The 24355-nt window shown below is 48.0% G+C and overlaps 1 protein-coding gene across 1 annotated transcript in view; it reads left to right on the top strand.

The window, feature by feature from the left end:
• Positions 1–518: 518 nt before the first annotated feature.
• ANOS1 (anosmin 1) overlaps positions 519–24355 on the top strand; it is a 202194-nt gene continuing 178357 nt past the window's right edge. The window contains exon 1 of the mRNA XM_025277307.3: positions 519–797. Within this exon, the coding sequence (XP_025133092.3) occupies positions 591–797 (207 nt within the window). The 5' untranslated portion in view covers positions 519–590. The remainder of the gene's footprint in view (positions 798–24355) is intronic.

Genomic DNA, 24355 nt, shown 5'->3' with positions numbered 1-24355 from the left:
CATTCGCTCCTTTCCGCTCTTCGGAAAAGGGAAAATCCAAATACTCCAAAGCATATGAGTAGGACCTGGGACCACTGGAGTCGGAAGCAGGGATGGAAGCCCACAAGTTCGGGGGGCGCTTCCGTCTATCCTTAACCTGTTCTCACGTCCAGGTGGGGTTCCAGGCCCTGATGCCCAGGCCAGCACTTGACACCCACGCCCGGGGCCTGCTGTTGAGGCCCGATTGGCGAGGGGGTGCTGGGGGGCAGGAGGGAGCGTAGGCGGAGTGCGCAGAAGCGGACCCCCAGGAGAGGGGCGCACGGGGGGCGCGCGGCAGGCGGGCGCGCGTCTGGCTAGCTTGGACCTGCCCACGGCCCTCCGCCCGCCCCGCCCATCCCTGTCACTCAGTTTCCTCTCAGCCAATGGCGCGGCCGTCTGTCACCCTCGCTCCGCCCCCTCCCCGGAGGCGGGGCCTGGGGAGGGCGCGGGGCGGGAGTGGCCTGATTGAACTTTGCCAGCGGAGTTGCGGCGGCCGCGCGGTCCCCGGCGGCGGTGCGGAGCTGGCAGCGTCGGCCAGCGCCCGGCGCCCGCGCGCCCTCCGACCCGCAGCCATGGCGGCCGGGGCGCCCGGCGCGGCCCTGACCCTCTGCCTCTGGCTGGTGGCCTCCGCGGGCTGCCTGGCTGCCGGCTCCGGCGCGGCCGCTGCCCGGCGCTTGGATGAGTCGCTTGCGGCAGGGAGCGTACAGCGTGCCCGCTGCGCCTCCAGGTGCCTCAGCCTGCAGATCACGCGCATCTCCGCCTTCTTCCAGCACTTCCAGGTACGCACCGCCGCGCCCGGGTCCTCCCCTGGCGCTGCGGGGCGCGCGCCTTCCAGCCTCGCCGCTCAAACTTCTCGCTCAGCTGCAGCCGGTCGGGGTCCGGCTTTACGCGCGGGGTGGGTTGTACCTTAGGGGAGGGGGGGCGGTGGACGATCCCCCCTTTGCAGCCCCTCGCCGGCTCCCGACCTAATTCCCTTCTTCCCCGGGGAAAACCAAAAGGCGGTTTCCCTTGGGAAGGGAGAGCGGTTTTGTGGTTTCCAAGGATGGAGTGGGGTGGGCTGTGGGCTTGTGAGTTGCCCCGGGACCTCCGCCGCGGGACTGCGGGCCGGTGGCCAGTCTCCCCTCAAAGTCCCCGGGCGCTCCCGGCCCTCCGCGTCGCGGGCAGAGCGAGCGAGGCCCGCGCTCCGCTCCGCCCGAGGACCCCGTGCAACCAGCCGCGGCGCCGCAGGTGCCCGCCGGCAGAGACTTTTTTTGTCTCTGTTGAGCTTTGCTTTCGCACTCGGCGGGCCGAGAGCTCGAGGTCCACCCTTGGAGCCTCGGCCAGGGGTCGTATCTTTCAGCGAGTTTGTGTTGCGGGGGGTGGGGTGGGGTGCTGGTTACTGCCGGTGCTGTGCCTCCCCAGTTCGGAGCCTCAGAGCTTGTTGGTGTCGCCAGCGAGTGGCGTGGAGACTAAGGGAAGAAATGGCAACGGATAAGGGACTTGGAGGCGTCAAGTTCGGATGTTCCGAGAGGACTCCCGGAGCCAGTATCTCTTCCAACCCTCGTAGATTCTGCCGGCTTCGAGGTATAGGGGCGCGTGTGCGTGCGTAGAAGGTTCAGGGGACAGGACGCTTGATGCCAGTAGATGGCTGGGATGCTGGGGGGAACCACAGCGGGGAGTGACTCAGGGACCCTGGGTGCCGATGGGCGCGCGGGAACCGCTCCCGAGCCGGCCCCAGGCGTGTCTCGCAGCCGCGGTCCCCAGCTGATCGGAGCGCGCGCACTCTGCAATCATTCACGCGTATAACCTAATTTCTCTCGTGTGCTAGCTTCTCGCCCTCGCCGTCTCCTCTCTAGCCTTGTAGTGGTTCACCTGTTACAAGATCCCAACTTCTGGCCGCAGGGAAAACTGCGGCTCCCAGAAAGGGGCCGCGCGGCTCCTCGGTGGGTTTCTAAGCCGAGTCCCTCTCCGAAGCCTTTAAGCCCCGTTCATTCTGGCGTGAGAGAGCTAATGAAACCTTGGCCGCAATGGCCCACGAAGAGCTAAAAGTTGGGATGTGCAGAGAGTGAACCCGCTGGCCAAGTCTGCACGCGCCCGAGTACGCGCGGTTCTGCGTGTTCGCAGAGAAGGGGCATCCGTAGGTTTGAGAAAACTCCGCGATCCCATTTGGTCTTCAGGGAAGGGACCCGGGGGTGTGGTCTCCTGCGCTGAAATTCCGCGGACACCCTGGAGAGGGTCCCTCCCAGCCACCTGGATTTTTGCCCCCCTGCCCTGCCCTGCGGTCGCTCTTCTGAGGCAATGCCACCCTATTGTTCAAACAACGACATAAAACAGCATCCTGTTCCCAGGGAGAAAGACTGCCTTTTCTTTTTCTTTTTCCCTTCCTTCCTTCTTTAAATTGAACTGTCAGTTGCTGTAATTTATTTGTTTTACAGTTTCAGCGCCTAAAGAAACAGTGCAGATCAAGCCAATTCCCGTGAAAGGCTTTTCTTGTGGTCTCTTGGCATGATTTCTCTTCGGAAGAAAAAACTGCTGACAGAATACACATTGCCAGACAATCCTGATTACATTTTAATTAGCTGGGGTGGGGGGTGAACTAAGCTGCAAATTACTCAGTTAGGACTTAATAACTGCTGTTTCTGCAATCAATTGCAAAGCCATTCTTGGAGGTTTAACCCTACCCTGGTAATGCCTATCTGATTTATCTAAATTGCAGGGATTAAGCTTTCTTAAGATTTGAAAAGACAGAGGCGCACGCTCCTTATAAAACCTCAAGCTTCCCCGTCCCTCCCCTCTTTAAATAATTGGAAGGATGCTGAGGTATCAGGCAGGGGGCAACTGCAGGTGGGATTTGTGAATTGGTGGGAAGGGCTGGGCTGGAGAAAGGGCTTGGAACAGTGCCTTTTATCAGGGATACCACAGCCACCCACACTCGTGCAAATAAACCGGAGCGGAAGGCTGTCTCTGGTGCAGGTAGTGGTTCCCAGTTTCTCTTGCGTGGTTCCTGACCTGCTTGTAAGGGTGGAGGAAGGTTCGCCTGCAGCCTTGAGGCCAGACAAGCGTGTGGACTCTCAGTTGAGTTCAGTTCAGTTGCTCAGTCGTGTCCGACTCTTTGCGACCCCATGGACTGCAGCATGCCAGGCCTCCCTGTCCATCACCAACTCCCGGAGCTTGCTCAAACTCATGTCCATCGAGTCAGTGATGTCATCCAACCATCTCATCCTCTGTCGTCCTGTTCTCCTCCCGCCTTCAATCTTTCCCAACATCAGGGTCTTTTCAAATGAGTCAGTTCTTTGCATCAGGTGGCTAAAGGATTGGAGCTTCAGCATCAGTCCTTTCAGTGAATATTCAGGACTGATTTCCTTTAGGATGGACTGGTTGGATTTCCTTGCAGTCCAAGGGACTCTAAAGAGTCTTCTCCAACACCAACGTTCAAAAGCATCAATTCTTCGGCACTCGGCTTTCTTTAGACTCCAACTCTCACATCCATACATGACTCCTGGAAAAACCATAGCTTTGACTAGACAGACCTTTGTCGGCAAAGCAATGTCTGCTTTCTAATATGCCGTCTAGGTTGGTCACAGCTTTTCTTCCAAGGTTAGTAGGTTGATTTACTTCAGAACCAGCTGCCTTTTTTTTCTGGCCCCGGGGCCACATAGAAACGTGCTGTCCATGATTAAAGAGTAAGAAGTGTTGTAGAAGGAACTAAACTATCAAACCCGTTTTTTCTGCTGTGACCCTTCTCTCTTGGCTTCTCCGTGGTGTTTTAAATTTGCTCTCCAGCACTGTTCTTGGTAAAGAATAATTTAAAGATGAAGTCATTCGCGTGGATTTCACTGTTCATCTTTCTCTTGTGCGGTGCTTGTGTTATACCCAAACATCAGAGGTTTCACTTGGAATTACCAGCAGTACACAATTGGGATTTTCTGGCTCATCCCTCGAGGGCCAAGCTGGGGCCAGACTCAGAAAGGCGGTAGAGGTCGTGTTAGTCGCTCAGTCGTGTCCGACTCTTTGCGACCCCACGGACTGTAGCCCGACAGGCTCCTCTGTCCATGGGATTCTCCAGGCAAGAATACTGGAGTGGGTTGTCATGTCCTTCTCCAGGGGATCTTCCCGACCCAGGGATCAAATCTGGGTCTCCCACATTGCAGACAGATTCTTTACCGTCTGAGTCACCAGGGAAGCCCACCTCCCAAAGTGCCCTGTGTGGGGGTGTACACAATGGGTGCCCCACAAGGGAATGTCGCAGGATGTGTGTAGACCATCATGGATACCCAGGATCTGATGAGCACGCACACTTGCTCAGGCATGACACTCACCTGGTGTCCTTTCCTGCCAGCTGCTGGGCCAATGCATTGGACCTTGCTTTAGCTAGATCATAGCTCAGCTGGTAAAGAATCGACCTGCAATGCGGGAGACCTGGCTTCGATTCCTGGGTTGGGAAGAGCCCCTGGAGAAGGGAAAGGCTACCCACTCCAGTATTCAGGCCTGGAGAATTTCATGGAATGTATAGTCCATGGAGTCTCAAAGAGCTGGACATGACTGAGCCACTTTCCCTTTCACTTTCGGGAAGTTAGGCTTCCCTGGTGGCTCAGTGGGTAAACCGTCTGCCTGCCATGTGGGAGACCCAAGTTCGGTCTCCAGGCTGGGAAGTTCCCCTGGAGAAGGAAATGGCAACCCACTCTAGTACTCTTGCCTGGAGAGGCCCATGGACAGAGGAGCCTGGTAATCTACAGTCCGTGGGATTGCAAAGAGTTGCCCATGACTGAGCGACTTCAGGAAGTTCAACTAGAGGTCTCCCCTTCCTCCTGCTCAACCTATAGTGGATGGGCAGCCCACCCCACCACCAAGGGTGCTCAGACCCCCTTAGCAGAGGCAGTTAGCTGCCTGCACCAGGAATGGGTGACAGGCTCATTCCTGTGGCGTTGTGGCCTGTGGCTGGTCGTCCAAAAGCACAGCTTGCAGCTCCCAGCGTGGGACAGGCGTGGCCGCCACTAAACTGTGGGCGCGGCAAAGCATGCACGCGCCGCCCCAGCATTCCTTATGCCCACCCTCAGGTTGCTGCAGGGGGCAGAGTGCAACAGTACTTTGATGGGGGTGGGGTTGGCAGGGAGAGGTTGGGGAGGACCGGGACTCCAGGGGGCCCCAGAGTGTTAGGCAGCTCAGAACCTTTGCTGGAGAGGAGAGGGAGGTGAGAGGCATCATGCCTGCGGAGATCTCCAGAACATGCTTCAGCATCCCAGCAGATTCCACATTGCAAAATGCAGACTCAGAGACGAGATCACTGAGAATTCCAATAGGTGGTCTTGGCGCGGTCACCCCCAAGCTGCAGGGCTCTTTCTGAGCTTGAACCACATGCATGGATCTGTGTCCCTGGGGCCGGCCCTGGTTTGGATTGTTCAACCCCTGGAAGCGGTTACGCCCGCTTGTCCTGGGGATTTTTTCATAGGTTGTCCTTAGTGTTCAGAGATCTGATAACTGACGCGTTCACTTGGGAGTAACCTGGCCCTGCACTTATTTTCTCTGTTCTGTTCAGTCTCTCAGTTGTGTCTGACTCTTTGAGACCCCATGAACCGCAGCACGCCAGGCCTCCGTGTCCATCACGAACTCCCGGAGTTTACTCAAACTCACGTCCATTGTGTCGGTGATGCCGTCCAACCATCTCACCCTCTGTGGTCCCCTTCCCCTCCTGCCTTCAATCTTTCCTAGCATCAGGGTCTTTTCCAGTGAGTTGGCTCTTCCTATCAGGTAGACTAAGTATTGGAGCTTCCTTCGCTAGAAGATTAAAGAAGAGGGACACTAAGCCTGAAAGAAGCTCTGTGTCTTTTTGGGTGAATCTCACGTATCCTGCCTGAGCGACTTCCTCGCTTGTGCTGGGACATTCCTGGTGGCCACCCCGCCTGTCTCCCCAGGTTCTGCGCATCACGGCCGTGATGGAGCTGAGCCTCAGATCCTTGCAGAGAGGAGTCCTATCCCTGAATATTAGCAGACCTGCAACCTGCTCTTCCTGTGCCTGGGTATTCTCAAAGGAGGCGCAGTAGACGAGGGCTTGAGGAAAAATAGCCTGAGTGGAATAAAAAGTCTGAGTGAGCCTTATTTCTTGGCCAGATTTTGGGACCTGATGGGGGGGAAGTGGATGGAGTCTTGGAAGATAAGTAGCAGGTTGCTGGCGGCCTTGGTCCTAGGGCTCTAGGATTTTATTAGTGCGAAGAGATTCTTGCTTAATGGGACATGATTCACTCTTCCAAGTAGCACTGAGAGCCTGGTTTAGGTAACTGATTAGAGATCAGAGGCTTTCTTCTAGCAGTAATTGGAGGCTGTTTGTTTTGGCAGAAGAGAGAATGGAGCTGGTGATTAGCTCATTCTGCATAGAGGACTAGCCTCTGCTCTCAGAAAAAGCAAGCAAGTAATTAGTGCATCGGAAGCCTTCGGTAGCCACAAATCAGCCCCAGGCTGGTGGAGTTTTGAAGCAACGATCTTGTGGTGAATATACTCAAGTCTTGGTGTGTCTGCTGGGCCTGCAGTGAGGTCGAAGTGACATGCTGAAAGTCTCTGGGAAGAAAGGCCATCCTCAAGTTTCACCTTCGTATGTCCTGGTCTGGGTCGCTGGATCTCTAGTTGTGTCTCCAAGAATTTCTAACTGACCCAAAACTAAACATTATTAGGTTGTTTGCATGCATGCTCGGTCGCTTAGTTTTGCAACTCCATGGACTGTAGCTCATTGGACTTGTCTGTCCATGGGATTTCCCAGGCAAGAATACTGGAGTGGGTTGCTGTTTCCTCCCCCCGACCCAAGGATCGAACCTGCGTCTCTTGGGTCTCCCTCATTAGCAGGCAGATTGTTTACTACTGGGGAAGCCCAAACATTAGGTTATGCATGGCAAATTTTCTTGCTTCTAATAAACTGTTTCTCATTGAACATGATTTATTTATTTATTTTAATCGGAGGCTTATTACTTTACAATATTGTAGTGGTTTTTGCCATACACTGACATGAATCAGCCATGGGTGTACATGTGTCCCCCATCCCGAACCCCCCTCCCTCCTCCCTCCCCATTCCATCCCTCAGTGAACATGATTTAAAAGTCTATCTTATTGTGACTATTATAGAACTTTATAAAACTACATTGGAGAATACTTGTGGACTTATTGATTTCTTTGTGCTGTGTATCATTAGAGGATAAATATATTTATATATTTTTTATATTATGTGTAGTGTGTATCTATATACATTTCAGTATATTATCCCTCGTGGCTCAGCTGGTAAAGAATCCACCTGCAACGTGGGAGACCTGGGTTTGATTCCTGGGTTGGGAAGATCCCCTGGAGAAGGCAATGGTTACCCACTCCAGTATTCTGGCCTGGGGAATTCCATGAACAGTACAGTCCATGGGATCGCAAAGAGTTGGACATGACCGAGCGACTTTCACTCACTCACCGATATTAATAAAAAACATACACGTATGTATGTTTAGAGACTTCCATTTAAAAGCTAAACTTCAGTTCTTTGTGCAGTCATTCCCACTCTAAAAAAATTATGTGAGGTTATTATATTTTTTAAAGATAGATTCATCAGTTTTCATTGTATAACCTCCCTTGGTGTGTTTTAGTGAATGGGCATACAACTTTCAGGCTAAGTAAAGAAACTTGTAATACTGTCTGCAGGCACGGCTTGTATTAACTCAGAAATGCAGAAGTCCCTACATATGACGCCATCCAGCCATCTCACTGACTCGGTGGACGTGAGTCTGGGTGAACTCCGGGAGTTGGTGATGGACAGGGAGGCCTGGCGTGCTGTGATTCATGGGGTCGCAAAGAGTCGGACAGGACTGAGCAACTGAACTGAACTACATATGACTTGGTCATTGCTTTCCAGGAATCTGACTCTTAAACAATTTTGAGGGTTGGGGTTGGGAAGATGATCGGTGAAGCATATCCGTATTATTGACAGATGTTTGGTATCTGAACGGTAGTACTGGGGGAAATAGCAAATGCCGGTCCGTCTAGTCAAGGCTATGGTTTTTCCAGTGGTCATGTATGGATGTGAGAGTTGGACTATAAAGAAAGCTGAGCACCGAAGAATAGATGCTTTTGAACTGTGGTGTTGGAGAAGACTCTTGAGAGTCCCTTGGACTGCAAGGAGATTCAACCAGTCCATCCTAAAGGAGATGAGTCCTGGGTGTTCATTGGAAGGACTGATGTTGAAGATGAAACTCCACCCCTTTGGCCACCTGATGCGAAGAGCTGACTCATTGGAAAAGACCCTGATGCTGGGAGGGATTGGGGGCAGGAGGAGAAGGGGACGACAGAGGATGAGATGGTTGGATGGTATCACCGACTCAATGAACATGGGTTTGGGTAAACTCCAGGAGTTGGTGATGAACAGGGAGGCCTGGCATGCTGCAGTTCATGAGGTTGCAAAGAGTCGGACATGACTGAGCTACTGAACTGAACTGAACCGTTGGGATGCTTTGTCAAATTATTCCATGACTCCGAACACTGTTGGTACACTGTCTGAGCGCCAAGCCCCGATTGAGAGTTCTGAAGTCAGCCACCTTTCCACATTTCTTTTGCACTCACCCTGGACTCCATATTCTGAAAGTCTGATTGTCTGTCAGCATATGGCACTTATTAAGTGTGACCTAGTTTTTGCTCTTTCCATTAATCAAAGATATCTGTAAGTCCTTCCAACTTCAGATCAGCGTGAGGTAATGAAGCATTACCGAAGTAGACTGATAAAATGGATATTGTCGACCTTGTAGTTATTTTTTGCACCATCCGTCTAAGGAGAATGTGTCGTTTCCTTTGGCTTCCCTGAAGCAATGGATCTGGGGCATAGCCGCCTAGCCCATCTCAGGAGATGCTGTTGGTGACCTTCTGGCCCCCAGTCCGCTGCGCCGCCCCCCACCCTGGCCCCTGGATCAGCTGCTAATAGCTTACAGCTGCTCCCCCTTGGAGACTGACCTTTCGCCCCTGGGCACCGTCTTGCCAGCAGGGTAGCGCATCCTCCTTCCTTGATGAGGGCAAATCATGGTCATTGGCTCACCGCAGGGGGGATCCAGGAGGCCAGCCCTCTTGCTGGGATCAGCTCTGGTTCAGTTTATGCTCCGCAGCCTTGCGTGGGGCCAAGCTTCTCAGGGCTCTCCCCGAGACGGCATGCCTGCTTCACCTCTGCCCTTCCCTCCCCTTCCACTGAGAGCTTCCCCTATCCATCACGTTCACAGAGACCCCCCTTTCATCCTCCACCTCCAGGAAGCCCAGCCTCAGACACCTCCCTTCAGGTGCCTCTTCTAATTCAGCCCCTTCCTCCTGCAGGTTACACAGCTTGATTCTTATCGGAATGATTCATTCAATCACGTACAGATAACAGACTGTAGAAGTAAAAATATGACCCAGCTTTCACAACTCTCAGTTCAGACTTTTCCCCACTGTCCCCTTTATTTATTTAATGTTTATTGTAGATTGAAGTATACCTGACTCAGCTCAGGGTACTTGAAGTCTGCTTGGTTCAGCTCATAAAGAATCTGCCTGCAATGCGGGAGACCTGGGTTCGATCCCTGGGTCGGGAAGATCCCCTGGAGAAGGGAGCAGCTACCCACTCCGGGATTCTGGCCTGGAGAATTCCATGGACCGTATAGTCCATGGGGTTGCAAAGGGTCGAACACGACTGAGCGACTTTCACATGCTTGACTTACAATGGTGTGTTACTTTCTGCTGCATAGCAAAGTGAACGGATTATGCGTAGACATATATGCACTCTTTTTCCGATTCTTTCCCCATGTAGGTCATTACGGAGTATTGAGTAGAATTCCCTGGGCTGTGCAGCACACCCTTGTTAGTTATCTATTTTATATAGACTAGCATGTACATGTTAGTCCCAAACTCCTGTTTATCTCCCCCACCTTTTTCTCTTTAGTAACCATAAGTTTGGTTTCTAAGTCTGGGAGTCCGTTTCTGTTTTGTAACCCACTCTCCCCTTCAAAAAAAAAAACAAAACAAAACAGTTAATACAAGTTAAAAATAATAATCGTTCTAGATCAGGAAGCACTCAGAGAGGCAGGACGTTTTCTGTTATTTGTTTTAGTTTTCTCTCCTGATCATTTCAGTGGAAAGATTAAAATCTTGATCCCAATACATAAGCATATCATGTGTTATCCTAACACATAAGTATATCCCTGTACATATACACATGTGCACGCACACACACACACACACACATCACATATATCATGCTTCTTCACTGCCTGTGTGAAATACACACACACACACACACTCATCCCTGTATATAAATACAGTTGGCACTGTGTGTGTGCCGGTTCTGCCAGCTGCAGTTGGGTGAATCTGGGGATGAGGACCCTGCAGAGACAGAGAGCCAGCTCTACTCTGCCACTGTGTATGAGACTTGAGTGTCCGCAGATTTTGATACCCACGGGGGTCCCAGAAGCCCGCAGTCCTCACGGGACAAGTGTACTATGAAGCCAGCTTGGAGCAGTGTGTGAGAGCTGGACAGTAGATAGCGTCAGGGGACATCAGTAACCTCAGTACCCCCGGCAGGTCTAAGAAGATGCAAGGAAGGCCAGTTAATTCAGATATTATGCAGCTCTGCATTTACTCAGCAAGCGACCAAGGGTGCCACATCCCCCCAGGACCTATTTGTTGTTGTTCAGTCACTCCGTCGGGTCTGACTCTTTGTGACCCCATGGACTGTAGCCCGCCAGGCTGCTCTGTCCATGGGATTCTCCAGCCAAGAAGACTGGAGTGGGTTGCCATTTCCTCCTTCAGGGGATAGTCCCCACCCAGGGATGGAACCTGCATCTCCTGCATTGACAGGCAGATTCTTTACCAGAGACCCCGAGTCCCCTCCATATCTTTAAAAGGACTTTACATGCCCATGGTTTCAAAGTGGTGAGCTGAGGCATTTCCCCAACGCTGGGACAGACGGTTGGATAAAAGTGGTCATCCCTGAGAGCCAACAAGTAAAGAGTGATTGATGCAAGCCTTGTCTATGGCTCATTTTCATGTAAATTTCAGACTGTAGATGCTGGATCTCTTTCTCCATTTAAAAAAAAAAAAGCATGTCACTTTAATCACTTCCATTTATTTCAGCTGATATCAATGGATTGCTGCAATTTCAGAGATGAGGCTGTAAAATCCTGAGGGATTTAGAGTCTGATATAAGAACTAAGACTTATAAACAGACCACGGCAGTCCACCAGGGAGGGGCTGGGGAGAATTATTTGTGTGAGATCTCAGAGGAGGGGTCCTGTTGCTTGAGGGGACGTTTCCCAAGGGAGATGATACGAGCTAAGCACAGCCACCGAGGGCTCTTCCAACGTAGAAGAGCCAATGTGAGTCAATGCAGAATCCTGCGGGACTGTCTGCTGGGGACCTCTTGGTGGCTCGTGATGGACAGGATACAGCATCAGCCCACCCAGACAGCAGCCAGGTGTTGGGGACTTTTGGTGAGAGCTGTTACAAAGCTCAAGTCCGTTGTTCTGCAGGACAGGTTGAGAGCTAGTCATCACACTTGGTGATGTCTTCCTGGTTCTTGCTCATCTGGTTGAACTTCGGGCTCCACCACCAGTTGCCCTAGGCTATTGAGTTGATCTCTCTAGAGATCCTTGCCAGCACCCCCTGAGAAAAAGCCCCAGCTGAGCATCAAAAAGAAAGAAAGGACTGCCTTTTCCCTCTCCCTGCAGTCACACTTTGGCTTACAGTAGGATCCCACTTCTGAACTGGTGGGGCTGGACCCAAAGCAGAATCTCTGCTGAACGACCAAGCCACAGGTTAGAAGGTTATTTGGTGTTCATTATTTTTTATGCAGTCTTGATGTTGACAGAGTTCAGTTCAGTTCAGTCGCTCAGTCGTGTCCGACTCTTTGTGATCCCATGGACTACAGCATGCCAGGCCCTCCCTGTCCATCACCAACTCCCAGAGTCCACACAAACCCGTGACCATTGAGTTGGTGATGCCATCCAACTGTCTCATCCTCTGTCATCCCCTTCTCCTCCTGTCCTCAATCTTTCCCAGCATCAGGGTCTTTTCAAATGAGTCAGCTCTTCGCATCAGGTGGCCAAAGGATTGGAGTTTCAGCTTCAGCATCAGTCCTTCCAATGAACACCCAGGACTGTTCTCCTTTAGGATGGACTGCTTGGATCTCCTGCAGTCCAAGGGACTCTCAAGAGTCTTCTCCAGCACCACAGTTCAAAAGCCTCAGTCCAAGGGACTCTCAAGAGTCTTCTCCAACACCACAGTTCAAAAGCCTCAATTCTTTGGCGCTCAGCTTTCTTTATAGTCCAACCCTCACATCCATACACGACGACTGGAAAAACCGTAGCCTAGATGGACCTTTGTTGGCAAAGTAATGTCTCTGCTTTTTAATACGCTGTCTAGGTTGGTCATAACTTTTCTTCCAAGGAGTAAGCATCTTTTAATTTCATGGCTGCAATCACCATCTGCAGTTTACAGAGTAGTTTCACATAAAATCTCTCTTTGATCTTCACAGCAACTCTTTTGAGGTCAGGAGCATTATTTTGATAGATAAGACAACCAAAGCCATCAGAAGGTGAGATAATCAAGGCTTCATGGCAGAAACTCAAGCCCTAATTGTCACATTGCCAGACGTTTATGCTAAATGATCCACTTCTCAATATGTTAACAGTGAGAAAAGACAGAGTTAACATGTCAGCTGTAATATCATCAGGGATCACTGAGTCTGGGGGGACATGGATTCATTGCCTCCTGGAACCACCATTGTGTCACGAAGTATCAAAGTGAAAGGTTGTTGGTGTGATAGAAGAAAAAGATATGTTAAAAATATCACTCCATCAACAAGATCCCATGTGCCCTCGTCTATCCTAGTTCTTCCAACCAACACAAATCTGTCACACGCAGTTATCATTCAAGTAGCTTAGTTTATGGGGACTCAGCGTGTTTCGTGATTCCCGCCCACAGAAGAATTATTTTCTACTAGAGGGAGAGACTGATAGACATTTGTGCGAACAGTTGTGGAAGTGAAGGAAGTATTATAATCATTAGTCGTCTTTTAAATCTTTATACAGCCATTTGATACACAGTTGAAATTTCTTAGATGAAGACTTTTCCCTTATAAATTGAGTTTGTGTTAAGTTGCTTCAGTCACGTCCAACTCTTTGCAACCCCATGGACTGTAGCTTTCCAGGTTCCTCTGTCCGTGGGATTCTCCAGGCAAGGATACTGGAGTGGGTTGCCATTTCCTTCTCCAGGGGATCTTCCCGACCCAGGGATCGAACCCGTGGCTCTTTTGTCTCCTGCATTGGAAGGTGGCTTCTTTACCACTGGTGCCACCTGGGAAGTCCTGAGTTTGTGTAGGCCTACCAGAATTCCCCTTGTCTAGCCAAATAGCAGAGAAGTATTATAATCCTCGCAGAAATATTTCATGAACAGCTGGACTTCTTAATGTCATAGAGGATGAGTCTGTTGTCTGGGAATCCCAGAGGTCTCAGGACTTCAGCCTTGACCTTCATTCTTGACTGCTGTTGCTGTTCTGTAACAGGACATATTCAGAGTATTTGCCAGGGGTGATGGTAGCTTGTAGGTATGTGAATAGCAACTTCCAAGACCTGTCGTATGCTCATTCACTTGCTTTTTTTGTTTGTTTTGAGTAGTGTGTGTGTGTGTGTGTTTACACTTGATCATTCTTTCCAGCTTCCCAGTAATACATAAGCATTAGACAATAAGGAATTCTGAGAAAGAATGTAGAAAATTGTCAAGGCTGCATGTGGAAAGAAAATGGTGATGACCTGTGATTCTGTAACCGCCCCCAAAGTCCAACAGTCTATCCTCAGGGGAACCTGAGGAGCAATGGCTCATCAAGAGGGGGAAAAAACGCTAATATAAAACTCTTCATTCACATGCTATTTATCCTTTCATTTTAAATTGTAGCTTCCTTCATTTAGTAAGCTTTTTCGTCTCCAAGTGATTAATACCCTGCCAACTGGAGAAAATGACACTGTATTAGAGTGGCCTCAAAATACATAATTTCATATTCCCTGGTACCTTCTTTCTTTGAAAGATAAAGGAGATATGCTGTCTCCACTGGAAAGAGTCATATGGCTGGTCATCAGCGTCTTCACTGTAGGGAAGTGCATGGTCCTGTTGGCACATGCAGGATCTCAAAGAACTTTCAGAGAACAAAAATGCATGTCCCGCCTCCCCCCCACCCCAAGTCCTGAATCTAATCATCACTGATGACTTTTAAAATTTCATAGCTGATTTCTGATGATAGCCAAAGAAGTGACAATTTTATAAGTCCCTAAATGAAAACATAAAACAGAGTCCTTTTAATGAAGCAAGAAACACTAATTTTGCAAAGTAATCCATCACCCTCTGAAAATGTCATTAATCATGCCACTGCTGGGGACAACAGAAGTGTTGGGAATTCATGTACGTAAACAATTTACAGCTCTTTTCTCCATCTTGTGTTCTCAGTCTGCACCTTTTTTTCAATCCCACTGCACTATTCCAATGCGTTAATAATTCATGTTTGAAACACAGCAGAACGTTTTGTCCTTCCTCTCTCCCTCCAATGCAAGTGATGTTCTTATCTAAGAACAAGCCAGATGGGGCACATTCTTGGGAGGTGGCTGAGAGCTTCTCTCAAAGAAAGACCAAAACAGTCAAGAAACTCTAAATGCAAACAAAAAGTAAAAGTTTCAGGTTAAACGTGATTTTTACCGATTCCTTATGGTGTCCTTATTGGATTCATAACAATTGTCCCTCTGATGTCAGTTTACCAACTCTTGTTTCATTCTCTGATGAGACATCATTGAGAGAGATGGCAGTTTGTAGTCTTATAGATGTCTCAGCCCTTGTCTTTAAATGCCTGCACTAGAGGAATGAATGTATACTGTTTGTTGTGCTTTGTGGACTGGAAGCAAAATTGACAAAAGACTCGCAGACCTAGAAGAGCGAGAGAGAGATTTTCAAGAGGACTCACATCTTACAAGTGATATGTCATGGTGACCCCTGGACAGGCTGCTCAGTGCTATTATGAAAAAGCAAATTTGCCAAGGAAACTGGCATCTCTGCATCATTAGCTTGCTTCCCAACTGTTGATGAGGAAACTGGCATCTCTTCATCATAAGCTTGCTTTCCAACTGTTGATGCTAAGGAAACTGGCATCTCTGCATCATTAGCTTGCTTTCCAACAGTTGAACAGACCCCCGCAGGATGCGAATACCAAGACCATTTCCAGTTGTGAGGGAATCACCACCACCACCATCATCATCATCTCCATCATCATCATAACCACCACATCACAGTCATGACCATCATCACCGCCACCACCATCACCACCACCATCATCATCACCATCACCAGTATCATCGTAACCATCATCACTACCACCACCACCACCATCACCATCATGATAACCATCACCATCCGTACCACCACCACCACCATCATGAGCATCATCATTACCACCACCATCATTATCATCACCACCCCAACCAGCACCATCATGACCATCATCACTACCAGCACCATCATCACCATGACCACCACAAGCACCATCATCATCCCCATCATTATCATCATAACCATCAGCATCACATCTTCATCATCATGACCATCATCAGTACCATCATCAGTATCATCACCACCACAAGCACCGTCATCCTCCCCATCATTATCATCATAACCATCAGCACCACATCTTCATCATCATGACCATCATCAGTACCATCATCATTATCATCACCACCACAAGCACCATCATCATCCCCATCATCATAACCATCAGCATCACATCTTCATCATCATGACCATCATCAGTACCATCATCATTATCATCACCACCACAAGCACCATCATCCTCCCCATCATTATCATCATAACCATCAGCATCACATCTTCATCATCATGACCATCATCAGTACTATCATCATTATCATCACCACCACAAGCACCGTCATCCTCCCCATCATTATCATCATAACCATCAGCACCACATCTTCATCATCATGACCATCATCAGTACCATCATCATTATCATCACCACCACAAGCACCATCATCATCCCCATCATCATAACCATCAGCATCACATCTTCATCATCATGACCATCATCAGTACCATCATCATTATCATCACCACCACAAGCACCATCATCCTCCCCATCATTATCATCATAACCATCAGCATCACATCTTCATCATCATGACCATCATCACCACCATCACCATCATCATGACCGTTATTACTATCATCATTACTACCATTGTTATCATCACCTCCACCACCACCATCACCAGCGTTACCATCATGACCGTAATACACCACCATCATCACTATCATTATTATCATAACCGCCATCACCACCATCATATCATCATCCCCATCTTCCCATCTTCATCATCAACATCCCCATATTTGGAAGTGTGACACTGTTCCCTGAGAAATCTCTGTACAAACAATTCTTTTCAGACACTCAGATTTTAACACATCATGATGGGGCTACCTACTTTGCCCCTGCTTACTGAAGTCGGTCCTTCCCTTGATGGCCATTCCCCCGATGAATAGGTTTTGCTTACCACAGAGGAGAAACCGGGTGTCAAACAAGGATCAGAAGACCTGCCCCGAACCCAGGCATCTGGTGGGTGGTCCATTCTTGCTCAGCAGTCCTCCAATATGGGTGAGTCAAATAGGGGTAAAGTTACAGGCTACAGCAAATCCCAACTTGGAGCTCACTTTCTGGGGTGGAAGTTTATTAATAGTAAGAATGCCAAGTATGTGTAGAAGTTACTGATGACTTTCAGAAACAGTGAGCTGCCGGTTGCCATTGACATGTATCGGTAACTGCAATTGTTTTAAATTTCTTCTGTGGCAAGAAACTGCAGAGCATCACCTGAGATGCTTGCCACAATTAAAGGTAGTCATTGTTTGAAGGCAGGCACTTACTTGGCTTCTAATGATTTTCTCTTCCATGTTTTGGGCTATCATAGCCATTTAGAACTGAAACTTTGCCTTTAAAACCTAAAATAGGCACCCCAGTTCCTTTCTTCCTCTTTTAGACATAGATAGGCCTACACTAGGGGTTTGGCGAATATCCCTGAGGCATCTTTGACTAGAAATGCATCTTTTCTCTCTCTCTCTCACCCCCCCTCCTCTCTTCCTCTCCTTCCTTTATTTTGACACTTGGCTGTCCTGTTTTGAAAGCTGCACAGCCAAACCCATTCGCTGATCATTCCAGAAATGGCCAACATCTGGGAAGTGATTTTTCCCATTGGGCCAGAATCTAAAGGAAAGTAGGGAACATTTCCCGTTGTTGTTGTTTCCATGTTTTTGTATCCAGAGTGATGAGATAATGTCCTCACAGCTGCAAAGAAATTAAAAAAAAAATACTTCTGTGCAGGATATATTTACTTGTTAACTATCACTACAAAAAAACATGTAGAGGTGAGGTTCCATGAGAACAGATCTCCATTTGTATTTTGATCTTTCTGTTATTCGGAGGCCGTGGACTTGTATAATATTTTAAACCTGTTTTTCTTGGGCAAGACTTGTGTACTCTAATCTCATTTGTTACTCCACAATCTTGCAAAAAAAAAGGAGGAAGTTTTTCGTCTTCCTTTTTGAACAACTGTAAAAAATTAGGACCCCAATTATTTTTTTTCATATCTATGTCTGTATGTGTGTTACCCAAAAGTGTCCAGTTCATGGTTTCTCAGCCTTGACACTGTTGATCTTTTGGGCCAGATGATTCTGTGTTATGGGGTCTGTCCTGTGCCTTGTTGGGCTGTTCAGCAGCACCCAGCATGCGTTCGTAGTCATGTCGGACTGTTTGGGGCCCCATGGACTATATAGCCCACCAGGCTCCTCTGTCCATTGGATTTCCCGGGCAAACATACCAGGGTGGGTTGCCATTTCCTCCTTTGGGGAATCTTTCTGACCCAGGAATCAAACTTGTGTCTCGTGCATCTCCTGTATTGGCACATGGATTCTTTAGCACTGAGCAACACTCTGGTCTTTATCCAATAGATACCAGTAGCATTCCTCCCACCCCCAATCATGACACTCACATACACACACACACATGAATATCTCTGGACATTACAATCTGTGCCAGAGGGTAAAGTCACCCCTGTTGGAAACCACTGATCTAGTTTTCTCTCTTGTTACTTAACATCTCTCTTGATCAACATGTGTCTAGTTCAGTATCTGTATTCAGACATGCATATAGTATCTAAATGTATATGTATGAGTCTTCTATGACATATACAGTCATCTTCTTCAAAAGGGTAAACTTAGATACATGAGCTAGTAGATTGATTGCAGTAACAACGGTCTTTTTCACTTAGGTTTCTGTGATAGCTCAGTTAGTAAAGAATCCACCTGCAATGCAGGAGACCCTGGTTCGATTCCTGGGTCAGGAAGATCCACTGGAGATGGGATAGGCTACCCACTCCAGTATTCTTGGGCTTCCCTGGTGGCTCAGCTGGTAAAGAATCTGCCTGCAGGGTGGGAGAGCTGGGTTCAATTCCTGGGTTGGAAAGATCCCCTGGAGAAGGGAAAGGCTACCCACTCCAGTATCCTGGCCTGGAGAATTCCACGGACTGTATAGTCCATGGGGTCACAAAGAGGCAGACACGACTGAGCGACTTTTTCACTTTTCCCTTATAATATGGGAGTTTGGAAAGGTGCTCATTTCTGTCATTTGAGATTCTAGGAAAACATGAGGTACTTGTTTCTACAAAGTGCAAATAGAAAAAAATGCTTGGCTCCCATTCTATAGCAGTTCATTCTCCTGAATGCAAACAGCTATATCTCTTTCCTCAGCAGTGATGATTCTGGAAATGGGTCATGGCATATGTGGATGTGATAGCCTGTAAGAAAACTGGGTTTTTTTTCCCAGCCATGAGCAGGCTAATGTGAAGTTGATCATAGAGCATCTTTTCCTTTAAATATCCACTATGTTTTTAAAATCTGGTGCACGGGTCCTGAAATCTGATTCCCTTGTGACTTCTTTGCAAGTAAACTCTTTGCCTTTCTCAAACAACCTTTTGTCTCTGAGCCTTCTTACATGCTTTGTTTTAAAAAAAAAATTGTGTATTTTTGGCTGTTCTGGTTCTTTGTTGTTATGTGGCCTTTTCTCTAATTGAGGTGGTCAGGGGCTCCTCTCTAGTTGCAGTGTGCAGGCCTCTCATTTCTGTGGCTTCTCTTGTTGCAGAGCACGGGCTCCAGGGCATGTGGACTCAGTAGTTGTAGCTCCCAGGCTCTAGAGCACAGCCTCAGTAGTTTCCGTGCATGGGCTTAGTTGCTCTGCAGCATGTGGGATCTTCCTGGAGCAGGGATCAAACCTGCGTCTCCTGCACTGGTGGGCAGATTCTTATCCACTGAGCCAGCAGGGAAGCCCTCCATGTGCTCTTTATATCAAGTGTGTCACCTGTAAAGTGTTGGCCGTGGTAACACTGCCTCTTTGGACCCTGCTACGATGCCACACGATTCACTTGGGTCAGAACCTCACATGTATCAATCCTCAGCTCTGCAGAAGTCTTGGCTGCTGTTGTTAAGATGAGTGAAGCCCTGGTGCTGAAGGGCTTGGGACGCAAAAATGAATCCTGGGCACCCCTCAGTCTTCACAGGCTGGTCTGTGAAGTGAGGGCTGCTGCTAAGTTGCTTCAGTCATGTCTGACTCTGTGCAGTGCAAGGGAATTTAAACAACTCGATCTAACCAAGGAATCACAGACAGCAACAGACACTTTACCAAAGAAAATAGACAGATGGCAAAGAAGCGTATGAAAAACATGCCCCATGTCATATGTCATCAGGAAAAGGACAGATTCCAACAGCAAGATACCAGCACATGCCCATTAGAGTGGCCGTAATCCGGGAGACTGATAACATCAGATGATGCTGAAGAGATGGCGCACCAGGAACTTGCCCTTCTTGCTGCCTGAAATGCAAAATGGGGCAGGCAGTGTCTTACAAAACAAAACATACCCTTACTCCTCAGCATTTGTTTGAATGGGATGAAAATGTCTGTCCATAATGAAGCAGACATCCGTGCCCATGATTGTATAGACCAGCTTTATTGATTATTGTCCAAATTTGGACACAACCAAGATGTCCTCCAGTAGCTGAAAGGATAAATAGAATAAATAAAGTGAGGTCCATCCAGATTATTGACTGTTACTGAGCACTACACAGAAATGAGCTGTCAAGACAGAAAGGGACACGGAGGAAACTAAAATGTATATTATTGGGTGAAAGAGGCCTGTCTGAAAAGACTGCACACTGCAGGATTCCAACTGTATGTCCTTCTGGAAAAAGCACAACTATGCAGAAAGTGAAAAGATCAGTAGTTTCGGGGGCTGGGATGGGTAGCAATGAACTGGTGGAGCACAGAGGATTTTTTTTTCACGCAGTGAAACTACTCTGTATACTATTATTACGGATTTAAGTAGTTATACATTTGTCCAAACCCTTAGAATGCACAACGAGGAGTGAACCATGGAGTAAAATGTAGACTCTGGGAGACAATGATGTTTCGCTGTAGGTTCATCACTTGTAACAAATGAGCCACTGGTGGGGGTGTTGATGATGGAGAAGGCTGTGCGTGTTGGGGAGCAGGGGGTTATATGAGTGCCTTTCTCTGTGCATTTCTTTTAATTTTTCTACGATCCTAAAATTGCTCTAAAAATGAAAAAGAAATAATTTTTAATTTATTATTTAATTTGAAAACCTTACCCTTTGAAGTTTCTTGGAAAGCACCTAGTTCTCCATAGAGAATGAGATTCAGATCTCGTATCCGCTCTCGCCACTTAAAGATTTTCTTTTCCTGTGTGATGCATGGGAATAGCTTAAGTAGATTTTTAAATTGTAGTGTGAAGTCCTGCCTAGCTATTGTATAAGGAGAAAAGACCACTGATTTCTAGGTCATCTATTCTGTTAGGAAAACATAACCTGCCTTCCCAGATGCTATTACTACCAAGTCGCTTCAGTCGTGTCCGACTCTGTGCGACCCATGGACTGCCGCCTACCAGGCTTCTCCGTCCATGGGATTCTCCAGGCAAGAACACTGGAGTGGATTGCCATTTCCCAGATGCTGGGTGCTTATAAATCTGCAGATACGACATTTTTTTTTCTTGCAATTAATTTTTTTCCCCTGCAAATCGAGGTCTTGTCTTGGGGTTGTTGCTCCTTCTCTTTCAGCCGATTTAATTCATCATGTTTTCTCAAGTGATCTCTCATTAAAACAGGCTATCTTTTGAACTTCATATGAAAATAACTCAGTACCATGATGAATGGGCTAGAATACCATATGAGCCAGGGTATCATGGACTATGAGATGCTGTGTTTTAATTTGATTAATTATCCTGTACTCTCTAATGAAGAACACATAAATTAGCACCGTGAAGAAGCATATATCCCAAGAAAACCAAGCGACAGAAATCTGACTTAGTAAAGTCAAGTAGAATGGGAAAGCCATGTAGTACAGCTAGTCATTGTTTTTCCCTGCTTAGATTTTCCCCACTACAAATGAAACTCAGCTGAACCAGTCCTGAATCTTCCATCCCTTGTGTGTGTTTATCAAGGTGGTAGATTTTGCTTTAGTAGTAAAGTAAGTAGTTCTAGGATTTGTTGTATCCCCAAACGGGATACTAAACTATTTGGAAGAAATACAAACAGTTTTCATTTACGGGGTATTGTATATTTTTTCAAGTAACATTTTTTTAAATGGTTGTGGTGATAATGGATAGCATCGTCAACTCAATATATGAGTCTGAGCAAACTCCAGGAGCCTGGAGTGCTACAGTCCATGGGGTCAAAAAGAATCAGACACAACTGAGCAGCTGAATAAAAACAAGCAGGTGATAAGAGCAATAGAAGAGAATCCAGTGCATATTGCCTGCCGATATATTGTCTCTGGTTGCTGTTTATGCTTATGAGTAACCAGCTTGACAATTTAAAATTGATCCTTAACCTCTGCTGGTCAGCATGCTAGAATCCAGGCAGTCATGTGCCTCGCGGGAACTTCTTATTATGAAGCACAGATCGCCCTTTTGAGCTTTACAGCTGCCAAGCATCTATTTTGAAGAATAACAGGGAACTTGAGAGTGCATGCGTTTAGAGTCGGCTGTGTTTCCACCCTGTCATCCCCATCAACACTTAGCATCTTCCTAGACTTGTTGACTCTATGGATACCGAGGTGATGCTGAGACAGAGTGGAGGGGAGAGGGGCCTGGACCGCGCTGGGGGTCATTGCCCTGGGAAATACACGCTTCCCCGAGGGAGATCATCCCAAAGGCTGAGAAGCAGAAATGGACCTGAACTAGTGGAAAATGATACACGCACACACGTGCATCCAATGATCAATTTATTAGTTGATAAAGAGGGTTGTCTTTCTCAGGACCTGGATTGCAAGGAGATACCTGAAGAGCTACACGAAGTGCTCAGAAGACTCTGAGAGGAGAGGGGGACGGCGCCAACCTTGGGAGCACTGGTTCTGTGTGGTTCTTTGAGGTCCCGTGTAGCCCGGTATGATGGACTGTCCTTCTCCCTTCCCAGCAAGGTCATCGAGCTTCAGTGAGGATCAGAATCATCGGGAGCCTTGTTAAAACACATTTCACGGCACCCACCCTCTGAGCACCCGATTCTGTGGATCTGGCGTGAGACTCAAAACTGACATGTCTAACAGGCTTCCAAGTGAGGCTGATGCTGCTGGTCTCAAGATCGCACTTGGAGATACCACTGCTGTGCTGTTATGTATGTTCTAGGGCTTCTCTCTGTTGTCTTTCTCTGCCTAATGACTTGTACCAATTTCAAAGTATGGACGCATTACATTCTCTGCCTCCCTGAGCCGACATTCTTGTTCTGACCAACCTTTCCTCTAGGCTGTTGTTGTTGAATCACTAGTTTTTGTCCGACTTTTTCCAACCATGGACTGTAGCCTGCCGGGCTCCTCTGTCCGTGGGATTTCCCAAGCAAGAATACTAGAGTGGGTTACCATTTCCTTCTCCAGGGGATCTTCCTGATCCAGGGATTGAACCCACGTCTCCTGCATTGGGAGGTGGGTTCTTCACTGCTGAACCACTTGGGAAGCTCTGGTCCTGAGTTCTAGCCCAGTAATCTAGGAAGCGAAATGTTTCTCTGAATTCTGGGGGCTGCTCCAGCAAGTAAATCAAAAGTTAATCCAATCCAATCCAATCAAACCCAATAGAGGTCATGGGACTATCTATTGTAGACAGTTGGCCAGGAGTACAGATAACAATTTGAACTTGCAGCTGGTGTTTAAAGCCAAGGAGGGATTATTGGGGGCCTCCCAGGTACTGCTAGTTATAAAGAACCTGCCTGCCAATGCAGGAGACCTAAGAGACAAAGGTTCGCTCTCTGGGTCGGGAAGATCCCCTGGAGGAGGACATGGCAACCCACTCCAGTATTCTTGCCTGGAGAATCCCATGGACAGAGGAGCCTGGTGGGCTGTGGTCCATAAGGTCAGAAAGAGTGGGACATGACCGAAGTGACTTGGCACACCCCAGGGATCGTTGGAAGCTCCAATCTGTAGTTGGTTGGTCAGCTCTGATGGTAGCCTGGGCTTGCTGTTGGCATCTGAAGGTTGGGTGGGGGCAGCCCAATGGGATTGAGCCCTTAGCCCGTGAGTTCTGAGCTGTCTCAGGGTAGACAATGTCAGAGTCAAGTCACCCTGTTGGTGTAAGTGAATTGCTTGGTGGTGTGGGAAAACCACCATCCCTCCCACTCCCCGGCAGCACGCATGTTGGACTTGGGTCAGGAACCCCAAAGAAATAGTGTTTGCTGATATGAGACCTTTATGTTCCCCCAAATGGGGCTAGGAGTTATGGATTTCATTTTAGTGCAGCTCTGCACTGAAGCAGTGTTCTGATTCTAAGCTTTTTGCAGACCACGTGCCTTTAGAAGGAATCCAAAGAGCCAAGTAACATAGCAGTTCATAACACTGACCTTATTCCCAAGCAGTGGAAAATGGTTTTCTTTATCATTACATCAGAACTTATTGAGGGCTCTCAGAATTCTGACTTCTCCACAGTCCATCAATCATGTGAGGCAGGCAGGACTCCAGAACTTTCTGTGAACGTCTTCTACATTATTAAGAGTCATTCCTTGTGCTGAGAGCTGTCCTATACATGGATTTGCATCTTTTTTTTTTTTTTTTTGCCGTACTGGTTACAAAGATTTACTGGAACAATGTTTGTTCCTTGATGCACGTGGGCTTTCTCTAGTTGCGGCCAGCAGAGCTTCTCATTGCAGGGGCTGCTCGTATTACTGACCACAGGCTCCAGGGCACACATGGGCTTCAGTAGTCGTGGTTCCAGACTATATAGAGTACAGACTCAATAGT

Source organism: Bubalus bubalis, chromosome X (assembly GCF_019923935.1).
Source record: "Bubalus bubalis isolate 160015118507 breed Murrah chromosome X, NDDB_SH_1, whole genome shotgun sequence".
NCBI lineage: Eukaryota > Metazoa > Chordata > Mammalia > Artiodactyla > Bovidae > Bubalus > Bubalus bubalis.
Note: the sequence above shows the minus strand (reverse complement) of the source record. Positions and strands in the feature narration are given on the sequence as shown.